This window comes from Sceloporus undulatus, chromosome 2 (assembly GCF_019175285.1).
Source record: "Sceloporus undulatus isolate JIND9_A2432 ecotype Alabama chromosome 2, SceUnd_v1.1, whole genome shotgun sequence".
Classification (NCBI taxonomy): domain Eukaryota; kingdom Metazoa; phylum Chordata; class Lepidosauria; order Squamata; family Phrynosomatidae; genus Sceloporus; species Sceloporus undulatus.
The window spans coordinates 124056574-124073625 of NC_056523.1; the positions used below are offsets into that span (position 1 = coordinate 124056574).

General features: G+C 45.4%; 1 protein-coding gene across 1 annotated transcript; it reads left to right on the top strand.

Moving 5' to 3' along the window:
* Positions 1 to 318: 318 nt before the first annotated feature.
* On the top strand, positions 319 to 16602 carry LOC121921258 (CCN family member 1-like). Its single transcript, XM_042449055.1, is given in 6 exon segments — positions 319 to 594; positions 2798 to 2851; positions 2853 to 3012; positions 8608 to 8934; positions 14322 to 14527; positions 15461 to 16602. Coding segments are annotated over 6 exon segments (1113 nt in total). The 5' UTR covers positions 319 to 537; the 3' UTR covers positions 15770 to 16602.
* The last annotated feature ends 450 nt before the right edge of the window (positions 16603 to 17052 follow it).

Consider the following 17052-nt stretch of genomic DNA (forward strand, 5'->3'; position numbering starts at 1 on the left):
TTGATAAGCGGTATAGAAATGTACTTGCCATATTGCTACTGCTATTCTCCCTCCCTTCCTCTCCCTCTCTCTCTGCCAGCGAGGCTGGAGGCGCGCGCTCTCTGCCCGGAATGCCTTCTAAATTTATGAATGACTCTATTCATTCGGCCCCTCCCACCTCCCCCAAAGCCCCTCCCCTTGGAATGTTGGAAGTCCGCCATCGTCGCTAATTGGCCGGCCGGGAGGTTCCTATTGACTCGCAGCCCGGTGGGCGGGGCGTCCCCGGGGAGGGGAAGTATATAAATACAGGGAGGACCAACGCTGCTGCTTTGAAGGTAAGGAAGTAGTAGGATTCTGAAGCGTGGCGAAGGTGCCATCCTGATGGGGACAACTTTGCAGCAGCAATTCTAAGCTACGGATATTTTCTCCAGCAGCCATTCCTCCTGGATTAATTTCCCTGGTCATTTTAAAAGATCTAGTTTGCATAATAATAATAATAATAACAACAACAACAACACAGTCCCACTTTTCCTAGTCTTATTTTTGCATCACCCAGCAATGAGGGTCTCTGCTTTGCTGCTGGTGCTGCCTTTGCTGCTTTTGGGGGTCTCTCAGGTGAGTACCTAACCCTTAGGCATCCCTTCCTTCCTCCTCCTCCTCCCCTCCATCGGCAAGGGAGCTCAGCTTGTTTCTGGGGTCCTGAGGGAGGAGAGAGGGGATCAGGGTGGCCCTCACCCCGCAAAATGGAGGACATTTCAAGGAAAAGGGAGGACATGACCCAGGGAAAAACCCTCCCATGAATTCACTTCGTGTGGTTTATTTAGAGCTGCGTGACGCACGCCGCGTTTTTTGACCCTTTCATTTAGTTATAGTATGTTCTCTTTTATTCCCCTCCTGTCCTCGCTGCAAACAGGGAGGGAGAAGGTCCTCCTTAAAGGACTGGAAGATGGAGGACGTGGAGGAAAAGGGAGGACAAAAGCTTTAAAAAAAACCACTCCTGTAAAGGAAAACGCCTGCTGCTTAATGATGCTCAGAATGGAGGACGGTTTGGGATTCCTCCCGGACAGGAGGTGGAGGTGGAGGGCGAGTCCGGGAAAAGGAGGACGCCTGGAAGGGGGGTCCCTTTAAGGGAAAGACTGGAGTCTGTGTGTGCGTGGGTTTGTCTGTGTGTGGGTCTGTCTATGTAGAAGTCTGTGTTTGCTGTGTCTGTCTCGTGTGTGCGTGTGTGTCTGGGTGTTTGTGTATCTCTGTGCTTGCTTCTGTGTGTCTGTATCTGTGTGTGTGTGTGTGTGTGTGTGTCTGTTTGCAGGTCTGTGTCCATGTGTCTGTGTCTCTGTATGTGTGTTTGTGTGTCTCTGTGTCTGTGTTTACTTCTGTGCATCTGTGTCTCTGTCTGTCTGTGTCTCTGTATGTGTGTGTGTGCCTCTGACTGTTTGTGTGCCTAGGTGTCTGTGTGTGTCTGTTTGCGGGTGTATGTCTGTGCCTGGGCTCCTCCGGCCTCAGGGGCTGCAATGCCATCTAGGAAGCTCTGTGTGTTTGTGGTGGGAGGGGGGGGGTACCACCTGTTTTGACCCAGAGCCGGGGCAGCGTTGCTGGTGGGCACATCCCTTCATCCCAGCTCAGGAGGGCAGGGGAGTGCAGGGCACTTTCTGTGGTAGCAACGGTTGGTGGGATCAGTGCTTTCCCTGGTGGCACAGTGGTTAAATGCCTGTACTGCAACCAGTCTCTCACAAAACACACAGTTGTGAAGTTGTGAGTTGAATCCCAGCCAGGGGTTCAGGGTTGACTCAGCCTGGCATCCTCCTGAGGTGGCTAAAATGAGTACCCCGCTTTTATTACCTGACACATTGTAAATCGCTTAGGGAGTGCTTAAGTGCACTGATAAGCATTATAGAAATGTACTTGCTATTGCTGGTCCCTGGGTACAGGCAGAAGGAGTGACTCTAGACTGGTGGTGATTCCTTGCCTTCCAGTCCACTGCCACCCATGGCGACCCTATTATGAATGGCCAGGGTGACTTCACTGCCAGAGACAACCAGGCACCTCCCAGATGTAGGACACTCAAGAAAAAATAGAGGACATGGCCAAAATAAAAGTCACAAACACTCCTAGAAATATAAACCCATGCTTCTTAGGTCCAAAACACACTACAGAAATACTCCAGTTCAAGACCGCTTCAACTGCATTGGCTGAGTGCTAGGGGAAACCTGGGAGTTGTAGTTCGTTGTGGCACTACAGTTTTGTGAGACATTTAGGGTGCTACAACAAACTACAATCCCCAGGATTCCCTAGCATTCAGCCAGGGCAGTTAAAGCGGTCTCAAAATGGATTACTTTTGCATTGTGTTTTGGACCTTTAGTCTAGAATAGCTGAAAAATCTCATATAAATTCATTTCATATGGTTTATTTACAGCTGTATGACATACTGTATTTTGCAATCCCCTCATTATTTTTATTTTATTCTATTTTGTTTTATTATCCTGTCCACACTGCAAATAGGGGGAGAGAAGGGACCCTTCTAAATTTCATTTTTCCTAGGAACAGATGTAGGCTATTGAAGAAAAATGTAGGACATGACCAACCAAAGGATAAAAACACTCCTATAAATGCATGCTTCTTAGTGATGCTCCAAATGGAGGGCCTTTTGGAATTCTTCCTGGACACATGTGTGAAATGTAGGATGTGTCCTGGAAGGGAGGCATCCAGTCACCCTAGAGTCTGGAGAAACATTATTATTTGGATGGCAATTCCCCAAAGGTGACTTTTCCCAAATGCTGTTCTCACTTCTCCCCTTCCTCCCTCGCTTCTTTATATCCAGGTGGCCTCCCACTGCCCTTCCACCTGCCGTTGCCCCCCAGGCCTGCTTCAATGCCCCCCCCGGGGTCAGTTTAGTGCTGGATGCCTGCGGCTGCTGCCAAGTCTGTGCCCGGCAGCTCAACGAGGATTGTGACAAGCTCTCGCCCTGCGATCCCCACAAGGGCCTGGAGTGCAACTTTGGGGCCGACCCTTTGGCTAACCGGGGCATCTGTTGGGGTAAGAGGTGCAGGAGGAGGGAGGGGATCCTGGCACACCCAGGTGGCACCTCTGGAGTGCCTACAAATGCCACCTTGAGCTGGGTGGGAACGCTCTTTCATACACTACCTTGTGGCTTACACTGAATGTGAGAAATGTGTTGGTTGTACTTAGATATTTGGTTTGTGGGGCTGTAAGAGGGTTGATGTAACCCCTTTTACTTTTTTTATTATTATTAACCTTTATTTATGAAGCGCTGTAAATTTACACAGCGCTGTACATGCAATCCTTTTAGTTAGACGGTTCCCTGCCCTCAGGCTTACAATCTAAAAAGACATGACACAGAAGGAGAAGGGAGTGGTGACGGGAAAGGGTAAGAGGTCCAGCAGTTCCTCTCAACCTCCGAGGCCTGGACCAAGGCAGATGGACTGAAGGGAGGGATTGGCTTCAAAATGGAAGGTTAATCATTATCCAGGGAAAATACATACTCACAAGTAGGATAATGCATATACAGTACATAGCAATACAGGAAATGGATTGATAAACAGCCAACAACAGAACATCAGATAGTAAGCGACAATTATGCGATGCCTGGGATGGCTTCTCTGAATAGGATGGTTTTCAACTCCGTTTTGAAGCTGGTTAATGAAGTGATGGCTCTTGCTTGTGGAGGAAGAAGGTTCCAGGAGTGAGGGGCAGCAAGTGAAAAGGGGCGAATCCAGGATGGGGCAGAGGAAATCCTGGGCTGGGACAGGAACCCTTGACTACCAGAACGGAGGGCCCTGGTGGGAAGGTGAGGAGAAAGAAGGTCTGATAAGTAAGGAGGGGCCAGTCCATGAATGTCGACAGCAGGAGCTTATACTGAATGCGGAAAGGGAGAGGGAGCCAGTGAAGGGATGCCAACACAGGAGAGATGTGGTCAGAGCGGTGGGTGGAAGTGATAATGCGTGCAGCTGAATGCTGGACAGAGATTAAAGGACGGAGGTGAGAAAAAGGAAGCCCAGCCAGGAGGACATTACAGTAATCAAGTCGTGAGATCACTAGGGCATGGACCAGGATCTTGGCAGTAGAGGCGGAGAGATATGGTCGGATTTTGGCAATATTGTACAAAAAGAATCTACAAGCCTTGGCTGTGGTCTGGATCTGAGGGATACACGACTTTGAAATAAGAAATCTGACACATTTTGTAAACTGGTGTGTTACTGCCTGACTCTGTTCATGGTAGCAGTGGGAGTACAGTGGGCCCTTGGTATCTGCTGGGATTTGGTTTCAGGACCCCCCCTGCAGATACCAACATCTGTGGATATTCAGGTCCCATTATATACAGTATATACTGGCATAGTAAAATGGTACAGTATATAAATCGCAAAATCAAAGTTTGATTTTTTAGAAATCTTTAAAAAATATTTTTAAGTTGTAGATGACTGTATCCATGGATATAGATATGGAGGGTTGGCTTTAATTAGATTTAATGTGTGGTGCATGAAATCCACTGGGTTATGGTGGGCAAGTCACATGCTCTCAGCCTCAGGGGAATGCAATGGTAAACCTCTAAAAGAATCTTGGTAAGAAAACCCCATGATTGGTTCACCTTAGGGTTGCAATAGCCTGGAAACAACTTGCATCCACCGCGCTTGCACCAACGCACACATGCCATCAGAGCAGAACTTTAGAGTCCCACTCAGCAGAATGAACAGGGGAACAAAATATATCCCAGGACCTCATTGGTGGTGGTTCTTATTGTCAAGGGCTGAGTTTCAATAGATCCCAGCAAAGGAGGGTCTGTGTGAAACCTTGGCCCAGAATCTGTGAGTTAGATCCAGCTTCACTGCAAACATGGTGGCCACAACATCTGAGAGGCAGCCCCGTTCTGGCCATTCTGTGCTTCCGAGATCACCAGCTCTACCCCAGGTCAGGCATTATTGTGAACTGCATTTTAGTCGAAGGTGAGCTATGCAAGGAAGTGCTGGAAAAATCCTTGTGTGATTTAGCAACAAGTGCTGTATGGTTGCTGACAAGTGACAGTCAGCTGCATTCAGTCTTGGCACTTTAGCTAGGAAACTGGCATCTCAGTTTAATTGTGGGCTTGAAGCCAGACACTGTAGTGGAAGACAGAGGGAGCTGGCATCCGCTCACCCAAAGCATACGCACAACGTTCTCTGTTGCTTCCAGTCCCACAAGGGACAAACTGCCAGGTGGTGGCAGTTGTGGAGTCTATTGTAGGCCTTTCATACTAGTAATATTAGTAACTGTGCTGTATTAGGATGGGCAAAATAATGGAGACTTTAAGATCTAGAAGAAGAGGTTGCTGCCCATAGATATGCAGGCACCAAGCAGGGAAAGGGAGAGAGAGAAATCTGTGGGCAGTAAGGCAATAATACAACTTGAGCTGTGTCTCCATTTGACTTTGAGTGAATCTCTGTTGCTTCCCACCCCATCCTAGTAGCAAATAGTGGTGTAAATTTTCACAGTGTGAATAACCGGTCATTTAGAGGCAGGAAAAGGAGGAAGATGGACCCAACCCTGATAGGCAAAACATGGGAAGGTGATTTTTTGGGAGGTGGAAGAGGGGAAGGGGAGTCTGTACATTTAAACAAGAAGATGCTTTTGTGAGCTATTCTCAGTGTTAGGAGAATGACAAACTCAAAAACCCTCAACCAGTCAATCAATGTGGCTACTACAGCTGACAACAAGTTTTTGATGGGAAAATTATTTTGGGCTGAGCCTCTTTCATCTCAGTGCTCCGCCAGGAAGCAGAACAAATGTATGTTTCATCTATTTTTAACATCTGTATGTTTTAAAACCAGTATGATAGTATTTCATAGTGTTTTAATGTGGTGTTTTTAAATTGGTCTTTTTGTAACATTTTAATGTGTTGTGGAAGCCGCATTGTGTCCCAGCCTGGGAGAAGAGCAGCATACAAATAAAGCAAATAAAATAATTAATAAATAAATACATTTTGCAGCACATACCATTTCTTCCCTTTCTTCCTGTGGGGTAGAAAATGAGAGTCTGAAACTGGAATTGGAGGAGGGCCACCTGTGTGTGTGTGTGTGCGAGCGCGCATATGTATGCCTTCAAGTCACCCCATGAATATAGGCAGTCCAAAACAGAGGCAATTTCTTCACAAACTATTTTGCAGAGGAAGTTGCTGACAGCTGGATAGTCATATGTGCAGAATGCACACCCAGGGAGCACAGTTGCTTTGAAACTGTGCTTCCTAGTTAATCTGGAGTAGCTGCCATCCTGTGACTCCATATACGCAGCAATAACATCTTCCCCCAATATATGCAGTACAGATATGCATGAATTCTCTTTCTCTGATGTTTGCAATGAAACTGGAGGTAACACTATTCTCATGGCCTTTTGTGGTGGTGACATCCATTATGGATAGGTATCAAGGCTGTTGTATCTGAAGGCCCTTCGTTTCTTAGGTAGAAGCTCTGTCCCTTATTGGAAAGTGTGAGAAGGAAAGTCAACTCAGGAGGATATGTGCCAAGGAGAGCTTGGGTAGAGAGAGAGCAGATGAAGAGAGGGCTGAATATTAGCAGGGGAAGGCCACATCTCCATCGGCCAGGATGTACATTCCACTAGGATCTACATCCAGCAGAAGGCTTCCCAGTTCCAGCTCATACTCAGACTGCCCCAGCTGTTGCTGCTGCAACCCGATTCCAGCCTATGTGAGCTGTCACATCCTGTTTTCACATGGCTATTTTAAGCTCCAAACACTTTCCTCTTGTTGATTTGGTCCCTAAAAACCTAATTTTGCAAGATAAATGTCTTTCTCTCACTTGGCATGTTGGCAGCCTAAGGGTGTGTTCTGTTTTTCACATCTGCAAACTTTCAGACATTCAGGTTCAGGCCCAGGCTGTTTGAAGGACCATATCTTCCCATATGAGTCTGCCCAAGCTTTTAGATCTGCAAGGAAGGACTTCCTCTCTGCCCCACCATCTTTACAGGGACAGTTGATGGGAATGTGGGAGAAGGCCTCCTCTGTGGCTGCTTCCACACTTGAAAACTCCCTTTCTAGGAAAATTAGGATAGCTCCTACTTTGTTTTCCTCTCCACTACAGGTTAAGACTTTTCTTTTCCGGGAAGCCTTTGGAAACTGATTTTAACAAGAAAAGCACTTTTATGGTGCTGCACTGTTTTTAATCAGTTTTTGTTTTGTTATTAATACTATTTTAATTTTGATTTTTATATTTTTAAACTATATGTATTTTATTGTATTCTCTGCTTTTTGTAAGCCACCTTAAGTCCCAGAGTGGGGAAAAAAAGGAGGATATAAATAAAGTAATGGATGGACAGGCTTTGAGATAGATCAAGAACGGGTGGACTTGCAGAATTTACCTTGTGTTTCTGTTATTGCTTTTCACCAAAGAGGCCGGGCCCTATGACCCACCAACCACAGTTTGATGCAAAAGAAATACTTTTAGAATCAAAGAATTCTGAGCCCAGGGAACAGTCCATCCACACAAAAGTCTCTTCCTGATTACCCTGACCTTTAGTAACACAGAAAGCTGCCTTGTACTGATTCAGCCTATTGATCAGACTATCCCATTATTGTCAAATCTTATTAGCAGCAGTGGTTCTCAGGGTTATTTGGCAGGATTCTTTCTTTGCTCAAGCTGGACATTTTGTGATATAACCTAGAAGACTCGCATATAAATATTAACTAGGCTCATCCCAGCTTTTAACATCAGCTGAGAGGCAGTGTGCTAAGGCCAGTGAAATTGAATGTTTGCTTAATTTCTTTAGTATGATTGAGTGCTGGAAGGGAACTCTATTTGGGAGTCAGAAATCCTTGCCAATTTATTGAAAATGGCCCAGAGAGTTACCAACAGGTCTTTATCTGTGTTCTGCACCCCCTTCCTGTAGATCACTCCTGTGGTAACCCAAAATGGTAGGTTAGAGGAGAAGCATGGGAAATGGCTTCAATAGTCCTACTGCTTCTATCCCACTCTCTGGCTATTTTCTGTGATCTATTGTGCTATCTTCGCCCTTGTGATGATCAAGGTCAAAATCTAAAATGGGACTGGACAATTGCAAGGGGGAGCAGTTTTCACCCTCTGACCAGCAGTCCAAAATCATCCATCCCATCTTCAAAGTACTTCCATATTTAGCCTGTACCAGCAAAAATCATGACTATATGTGACGCATCATTTCCAGTCCCTAATTTGGCTTATATATGACTGAATACCAAGATACTTTGGAGCAGGTCGAGGGGTTAGAATTCTGAAGGGGAGATGGGAGGGTGCTTGATGCAATGAAAATCACCCAAAATTGCCCTAAAAATTGGTGCTTCATGGTATTAGCAGGGGGCTTTGAGAAGGGGGGGAGTGACATTTGAGGGGGGCTGCAAGCCATACTTTCCCCTCTTCTAAAAAAGGACACCAATTGGGTGGATGCTGTGCTAAAAGTCAGAACAAGACATTTCTTCCAAAGGACCTACATGTTCCCACAAAGCACTAATGTCTAAGACTAGTGCTGTGTACATAAATGGACATTATCCAAGAGCTTCTGGTTTTTTGTCCTACCTAGTAGATACCTGGGTGCATGGAAATCTGTCTGCTAGGACATGATAACATACATCTTTCTTTATCTCTTCCTTTTCAGCAAAGCATGAAGGCCGAACTTGTGAATATAATGGCCGAATCTACCAGAATGGGGAGAATTTTCAGCCCAGCTGCAAACACCAGTGCACTTGCATTGATGGGGCTGTGGGCTGTCAACCGCTCTGCCCACTAGAGCTGCATCTGGTCTCCCTTGGCTGCCCCAGCCCCCGGCTCCTGAAGGTACCTGGCCAGTGCTGCAAGAAATTTGTGTGCAGCAAAGGGCCCAAGAAGTACGGAGGGGTCACTTTTGAGTACATTGCAAATGGAGAAGCCAATGGCAATGAGCTCATCTACGTGGGCAAAGGTGGGCACTGGAAGAATCTGCCAGGTGAGTGGGCTGTCTCATTCAGTTAAGTGACTCTGATATGGCCTTTCCCAACATGGGACTCTCCAGGAGTGGTAGATTACAACTCCTATCAATACAAAATATTAAAAATACAATATTTTAAAATACAATATTTTAAAAACCATTAAACAACTTATAAAATTAAAAATATTAAATAGTAAAATAGTAAAATATATTTTAAAAATATGCAAACCTTAAAATCTGAATTGTGCAGCATTTAAAAGCACAACCCTTGTCAGTATGAAAAAAGCCTGATGGCACAAACATGTTTTTACCTGATGCCAAAAGGGAGAGAGTGCCAACATCTGGGAGCAGCCACTAAGAAGGCCCTCTCTCTTCTTTCCACCAAATGAGCCTGAGAGTGTGGTGGGACAGTGAGAAGGGCCTCTCCAGATGACCTTAGAGCTCTGATTGGCCAGTGTGGCCAAAAGATCTACTATTTTGGGGTGGCCAGTGGAGTAGTACATGACATGTTCAATGTGCCAGGCTGGGAAGGTTGCACGGGGAAATATTTTTTTGTATACACTGTACAGTACATAAATGTTGATGGTGCTATACATACAGCTGTGTTTATTGTTAACAAGTGCAGCTGGCAGATCATGACCAAGGCCTTCTTGTTGGTCCTGACTAGAGAAGAGCCATTGAATCCATTGGCTTTAGCTATTGTTGACTCACCAACAGGTTTCTAGCCCATATTTCCAATTCTTTGTAAATCTGGAGGGAAAATTTAGGGGGAAAGGGGAGTACTACATTTTTAAAGTTGTTTTGGGAATATGAAGGCAGATCATTGTGTGATACATCTTTGTAGGGATTGCATGATATATCCTTGCAGGGATTCAGTTCTATCAGATCTCGGCAAAGTTAATGTTCACTGGGGAATTCTGAGAGTTGTAGTCCAAAGAAAAGGAGGACTGTTTTTCAGCTTTGTTTTTGACTTGCAGCATGAATGAGAACCATGCCATTCTTCAGATGCTGCTGAGCTTCACCTCACAGCACTGGCTGTGGTGGCTAGGGTTGCTGGGAGTTGCAGTCTAGCAATATCTGAGGGCTATGTGATTTCCCTCCCTAACTAAGAGTGAATTATTACAAAGCTAGCATGAATGGCATGCTAGTAACTTGTATTTGCCCTGCAGGAAAAGTGAGTACGGTCATACGCAAGTTTTGGGTTCCTACTAATGACTGTGCATTTACAGGGCTGTCCCTACCATTAGGCACAGTGAAGTGGCTGTCTCAGCTGCAGAGTTGGAGTATCTTGAATAGACAGCAAATTCTTAGCTATTTAATTTCTTACTATCATATTTTAATTGCCAGGGACTGAGGCGGGCACTTGTAAGATTTTCAGCCTCATGTGCCAGAATAACCTGGCTTGCTTTGGGAAATATGGACCTTCCTTTTTCTCTGTGCTGTGCTGTGTTGTGTGGGTGGTGATATAATAATAATAATAATAATAATTATTATTATTATTATTATTATTATTATTATTATTATTATTATTTATACCCCGCTCTTCAGCCAATATTTGCTGATCAGACAACACAAAGTCTTAGGCTGGGCTTGGGCCTCTGTCAATAACATTCTTCCTGGTAGGATGTCAAAGCAGGGTGTTTATTAGTCTGCCACATGGCAAGGCTTAAAAGTCATCTGCTCACTGTGTGACCTTGCTCCCAGATGATCCAGTTGCTCCTTAGATTGGCTGGTGGCAGCATCCCATCTATGTCACCTAGCTGCAGTATCACTTCCCAACTTCCAAACTAGGCTTACAAAGCCAATGCAGGGAGGAAGTAGCAATGTCTTCTAAGATGTGGCCCTCAGTGAGCTGAACTGAGGAACTTGCTGCCAGTTTGGACCAGGTGCCTCAGTCTGCCTTGTCAGATCCAGCAACAACTTTCTCCTAAGTGCAACCTGAAAAATGTGCTGTCCGTAAACCTTCTTCATCTTAGGTGGAGTCCTGACATCTCTGCCACCAAACGTCTGGGAGCCCTTACCTCCTGCCCAGTCTTCTAATGGAGCCAGGGCTCTCAGGGTGAAGCACCAGGAAGTTTTTATTAGGTGGGACAACAATGTTACTGTTCATTCTCTCCTCTGTGTTTCTTATTCAGTACAGGTGGCCCTCTGTATCCACAGATACTTTATCTGCAGATTCAACATGCATGGCTTCAAAACATTACACAAACACACAGAGTAAATCTTGTTTTGTATAAGGGACGCCATTTTACTATGTCACTGAATATAATGGGACTTGATCATCCACAGATTTTGGTATCCACAAGGGGTCCTGGAACCATGCCCCAGCAGATACCAAAATATGTGCTTAGAGCTACTCTTTAAGTATTTTGTGGAGGCTTGATCTTGAATGGACAAGCGAGACCCATTAGATTTACAAAAGACCTAGTCCTGGTGGAGATGAAAACTGCTGGAATTGTTAGGGTGCTATGGATCCATTCAATCACCTGCATCTTTTTCTGAATTCCCCTTATGGTTTTAGCTAACAGGACTGTTAAGGTCTGAAAGACCCCACTTCAGAACAACCACTACAGCACTGTACTATAGCTAGGCTGTGCTGTGGCAGTTGGGAAAGCCTCGCACTTTGGGGAGAAACCCACAAGGTTGAGCTTAAAAACAGCTTTCCTCCAAGGCCCCAAAATGAAAAACTGCCTCACCATGCCTGTGTCAGAAATGGCACCTAAGCGGAACTGAAATGCTGAACAAAAATAGGGGTAGTAAGATTGGGAGTAGTCCTTTGCCCTTTCAGGATCTAAATCTGGTGCTCCTGAGGGGCATGAAACATGATCCCTTGCGTTTGCTTTGGTTCTGAGCTGCTATTTTTGCTAAGCCCAATTGTGTGGCCATTATGGGAGGGGATCAGAAAGCTCAAACATCCTTGGCAGGGAGTCTTCACCTGATCTTCAGGCAAGATTTTCAAGGCCCAAGCTCTCTGAGGTTCATAGGGAGAAGGTGTCACCCGCTTATGTCAATTCTCCTGGCTGCATGGCTAAATGGAGGGGGTTCCTTTGCAGCTACTGGGACCATGGATGCTTGGTGACAGACATCACTGGAGGCAGTGAATCTGCTTTAGATTTTAAATAGGCATTTTAAAGCTCTCAAAGGTGATTTAGTCGTTAAGATGCCAATTCTAAACTCTGTAGGGTCAGAAAGGTTGGTAGTTTGCCTTGTGTCTAGATTCTGCTAATCTAGCAGTTCAAAAGCTTGCAATGCAAGTAGATAGATAGGTATCACTTCGGTAGGAAGGTAACAGCATTCAGTACAGTCATGCTGGTCACATGACCATCAGAGTTGTCTTCAGACAATGCTGGCTTTTTGGCTTAGTAATGGAGATGAGCACTGCCCCCTACAGTCAGACATGACTAGACATTCATGTCAAAGGGAAACCTTTACCTTTAAGGTGCTGAACCTATTTGGAGGACTGGGTTCAGCACCTTGGAGAACTGCTTTAGTGTTTCTTTCACTGAGGACATTCATGGCCTCACTGGCATGGGAGTAACCATTTGCTACCAACTGGGACCAAGAGAGCAGGAGGATATAGCCATTTGGTTGGGGGTGATATGGCCCAAGACTCTTAGTGGAATTCCTTCCTTATACCATCCCACATCCTTCCAACAGCAAGTGAAATTAAAATATTTTTGTGCCTCTAGGCCTTTACAAATGGTTGAGGTTGGGCTCTCAGTGCTGCTTGGTGCAGGTTTTGAAGTTTTTTAAGGGGCTGTATATAGTTTTCTTTTTATTGTTTTAATGCATTTTAGTATTTTTAATTGTTTTAACATGTACCTTTTAAAATCAATTATATGTTTTTAAATTCCATTTTATTCCATTTAAAAGGATGTGTTTTAATACTCTATTTTAATGTTCACTTTTGTATTGTTATTATTATTAATTGTGGCGGGATACACACCGCCATATAGTACGTATTGTATACGTACTAGGGTTAGGAAGGGGCGGTGCTTCCGCACCCCCCTAACCCTAGTACGTATACAATACGTACAAGATGGCGCCGGCCCTTCTACATGGCCGGCGCCATCTTTACGTACTGGACGCATAGCGTCCAGACGTGTCACAGCGCTAATGACGTAGCGAATGCGCCCTTGGTGCTTCGCTACGTCATCCGTGCGCCGCAGAAAGAAGCTCCGAAATGGAGCTTCTTTTTTGCTCCGCGCGGCAGCCGCACGGTTTGGATGCTGCGGCTCCCGCGCGGAGCAAATGGCGCCGGCGGGGGAACGCCGCAAAGCGGCGGTTTGTATCCCGCCTGTATTTATACCCCATTTTTTATAAATGCTTAGAGTGGCTTGCAAATTGTTAATTAGCTAGATCCCTATATGCTTTTAATTTTTGTCCTCTTTTAATTTGTAAGCCACTTTCGTTCCCCAATTTTGGGGGAAATGTGAGATGTAAATAAATATAGTAATAATATAAGTTATTTTGACACACAAGATAGAGAAACTCCCAAGTATTGATCCGCATATTGGGGGGGGGGACTATAAATACAGTGGGCTGTCACCATCCACTGGAGTTAAGGGCATAGGGCCCCTGTGAAAGTGGAAAAACAGCAAATAAAAAACCACTGATTATTTTTATGTGGGAGAATACCTCTCTAGGAATCTCTCGGTCCTCCAGTGCAACTCTGTGATGAACATTAGCCAAAACTTGCCCAAAGAATCATGCCGGAATATCTAAAAATGCCTAGAGAAGTGTTTTCTCTAGGAAATAATCAAATCTGCAAATGTGGAGAGCCGACTGTATAGTTAAGAACTAATGATTTTCTACCCTTTCATGCAGGGTTTGGAAATGGTGATCTTTTAAATTATACCTTCCAGAGTCCCCAAGCAAACATGGCTGCCCCCTAGCTGGTGGATTCTGGGAGATGCAGTCCAAAAAGTCCCAGCTTCAAGCTCTGTTTCCATGACACCCAAAGGATATCTGTCTCACTGTAAGGGCTGTCCCTGTCACAGCGATGTTGAAGTCTAAACCCCTGGCACCCCAGAGGTTTTATTTGTATTCCTCTATTTCCCCTCCTGCAGCCCTCTTTTCCATATTTCTTCCCCAACAGATGGTTTTGCCTCTCCCTTCTCCTGCATTTACCATGTTTGGATAGTGGAGCAGCCAAAAGAAAAGAGCTCTTCTGGATCTAGCTGCATCTCATTCAGCCTTCCCTTTTTTTTTCTTAACATGGCTAACTGTATGCTTCCACCACTGTTGTCCATTTATGTTTTAATTCCATTCATTTGGTTTAAACTGCCCTCTCAATCTTATGGTTGTTTGCCAGGTGCAGATGCTGGCAGTACATTGATTTGCTCATTGTTCCTTCTGGAATCAGGTATGGAAGCAATGTAATGGGGCTTTTCTTCTCTCTCCAGCATGGAGGCCACGCTTCCAGGGTCAGGTTGCTAAACAGCAGCACAAATGCTTGGCTCAGACCTCCAGCTGGTCACCATGCTCCAAGACCTGTGGCTTTGGCATCTCTACCCGTGTCACCAGCGACAACCCTCAGTGCAAACTGGTCAAAGAGACCCGACTCTGTCAGATCAGGCCCTGTGGCCAACCTGATTTCACAAAGCTAAAGGTGAGGTTGGGGCAGGGAAGGAAACAACTTTCCTTGCAACTCAAAATGAGTTTTCTGGGTTTGGGCAGCTTTCCTGCCATCTAGAGCTAGAGGAACCAAAACAGGGGAGGGCAATTAGACCTCTGGATGTCATTGGATGACAACTCCCAGTATCCCTCACCATTATACTGCCTAGAGCTGATGTGAGTTGTTAGCCAGCTGTATCTGGAGGGGCCACATGATTTGGTTTAATGGGAGGGGATCCAAACCAAGATCCTGAGATGCCCTGCCCTGAGTTTCCCAATAGAGAATGAGCCCTCCTGGGTTACTGCAGAAAGTAAATGTCTGCCTATAATGAATGGAAGGGAGAAGGAATTCCTCAACTGTATGCTGAGATTTGCTTCAAATTAAGTAACTAATTCACAAGCAGGTAAATCTGATGTCTTGTATAGATATCTTGGACTACACTTTCCATAACACCTGTTATTGGCCTAGCTGGCAGGGGTTGCTGGGAATCCTGTAGAAGAAGGAGCTAGCTTGCTTTTTGCAGCTTCAGAAACTAGAGACAAACCAGTGGATTCAAATTACCAGAACAGAGGCTCCACATAAACATTAGGAAGAACTTTCTGATGGTAAGAGCTATTTAACGATAGAATAACTGCTTCAGAGGATGGTGGATTCTCCTTTTTTGCAGGTCTTTAGACAGAGGTTGGGTGGCTATATCTGGAAATGCTTTAGCTGCATAACAGAGGGTTGCACTCAGTGGGCCTTCTGGTCACTTTCAGCTCTATGATTCTGTGAGTTGTAATCCAAAATAAGGTACTGTACCAGGTTTTTCCACCTACTATTTTATCCACAGTTTTCCTGGGCCATGTTTGTTCTACCCACCCACCCCAGTCCAAGAGATCTAGGCCAATATAAGGGCCCTAAATATAATTTCCTTTATTCTTTTAGAAAGGCAAGAAGTGCCTGAGGACACACAAGGTACAGGAGCCAGTGAGGTTCACCTATGCCGGGTGTAAGAGCCCACGCCGTTTCCAGCCCAGTTTCTGTGGGGCCTGCCTAGATGGGCGCTGCTGTGTGCCCTTGCGCACTCGCACGCTGAGTGTGCCCTTCCATTGCCCTGATGGCAGCTCATTTTCCAAGAACATCATGATGATCCACAGTTGCCAGTGTGGCCCAGCTCACTGCCCACTTCTCAATGAAGCTGCCATGGGCCCTCAGTACCAACTCAATGGAGACATTCACAAGTTTTTAGAGTAAGGGAGCTGCCTGCTGCCGCTGCTGCTTCTGCTGTTGCCGCTCACTGCTGGTGGCTCTGGACCCAAGTTGATATTTCAAATGACTTTGGGACATTCCTGTAGTCCCTCTGCTTGATCTGTTTGGGAACCAGGATGTTGTGTACCTGCCCTGCTCTCATGAATACCATGACAACTAAAATTCTGAAGGCAACATGGATTTTGGAGGCATACCAATTTCTCCATATTGCAGGAGCAGGGATTACATTGTGCCATTTTAGGAGCTTGGATATTCTGCCATTTTGAGGAACAGATGTCACAGCACTGGGCTCCATCTCTCCATTCAGTCTAGCCAGGCTCAGGCTGGACCTGAGCCTCAGATGATCAGAGTGAGGGTCAGAGAAAGAACCCCCCTCCCCAACCACCCCATATCAAACAAATTTCCAATTGTTTTTGGCTACTGTGCTAGGAGGAAGCAAGAAGCATGACCCCTCATCCTAATGTGTTACAGGACCTCTGGTAGGATTTCTGGTTCAGGTTGCCACTTTCTAAGATGGATCCCGCCGACATCCTCCTCTAGGTTCTGGTGTTGGGAAGAGCAAAGGAGAACCCAAACTACAGCTACATCGGAATGCGGGGCTTGGGTCTGCAAGAGGTGTCTCCAAAAGAACAATGCATGTAGTTTCATTCAGATCAGCATCTGGAAATACAGCCCCATGAATATGGAGTGAATCAGAGCTCTGGCACAAAGCTGAAATTCATGGTTTTGGTTTTTTACTCTGTAGATTTTCTGAGGAAGTGGCCAAACAAGCAAAAGTCAACCAGGATCTGTTTCCCACTAAACTCCTACTGCCTGCCTCTGTGGCTGTCTGTCTTCTGTCCCCTTGCTCCACCGTTGAAAACATCCTTCCTTGGCAAGCTTTTCTGTCTTTAAACCAAAGGGCCATGTTGCTTCTTGCTCACAGCACAGCACAGCAAATCCCAGTGGTGAGCTGTTTGCTGGGATAACCCATTCACAATAATCCTGTAGAAAGAGAAACCTGTATTTTAGAAAACATTGGATATTCATGATGCAAACTTGACCTCTTTCTCCAGTTTTGTGCTTCAGCAGTTCCCCATCCCTTCCTATGTGGAGATGGAAATCTAGCTTTGCAGTCAGACTGGGGTTTGATATGGGGATACTTTCAAAAATGGAGGAAAGTTAAAGTGCGCATGGAGATTTTGAACTTTACACAGACACTTTTTGAGACTTGAAGTAGGTTTGAAAGAGGAATTGTCGTTGAACATGGGCATGTACTTCACCCTCTA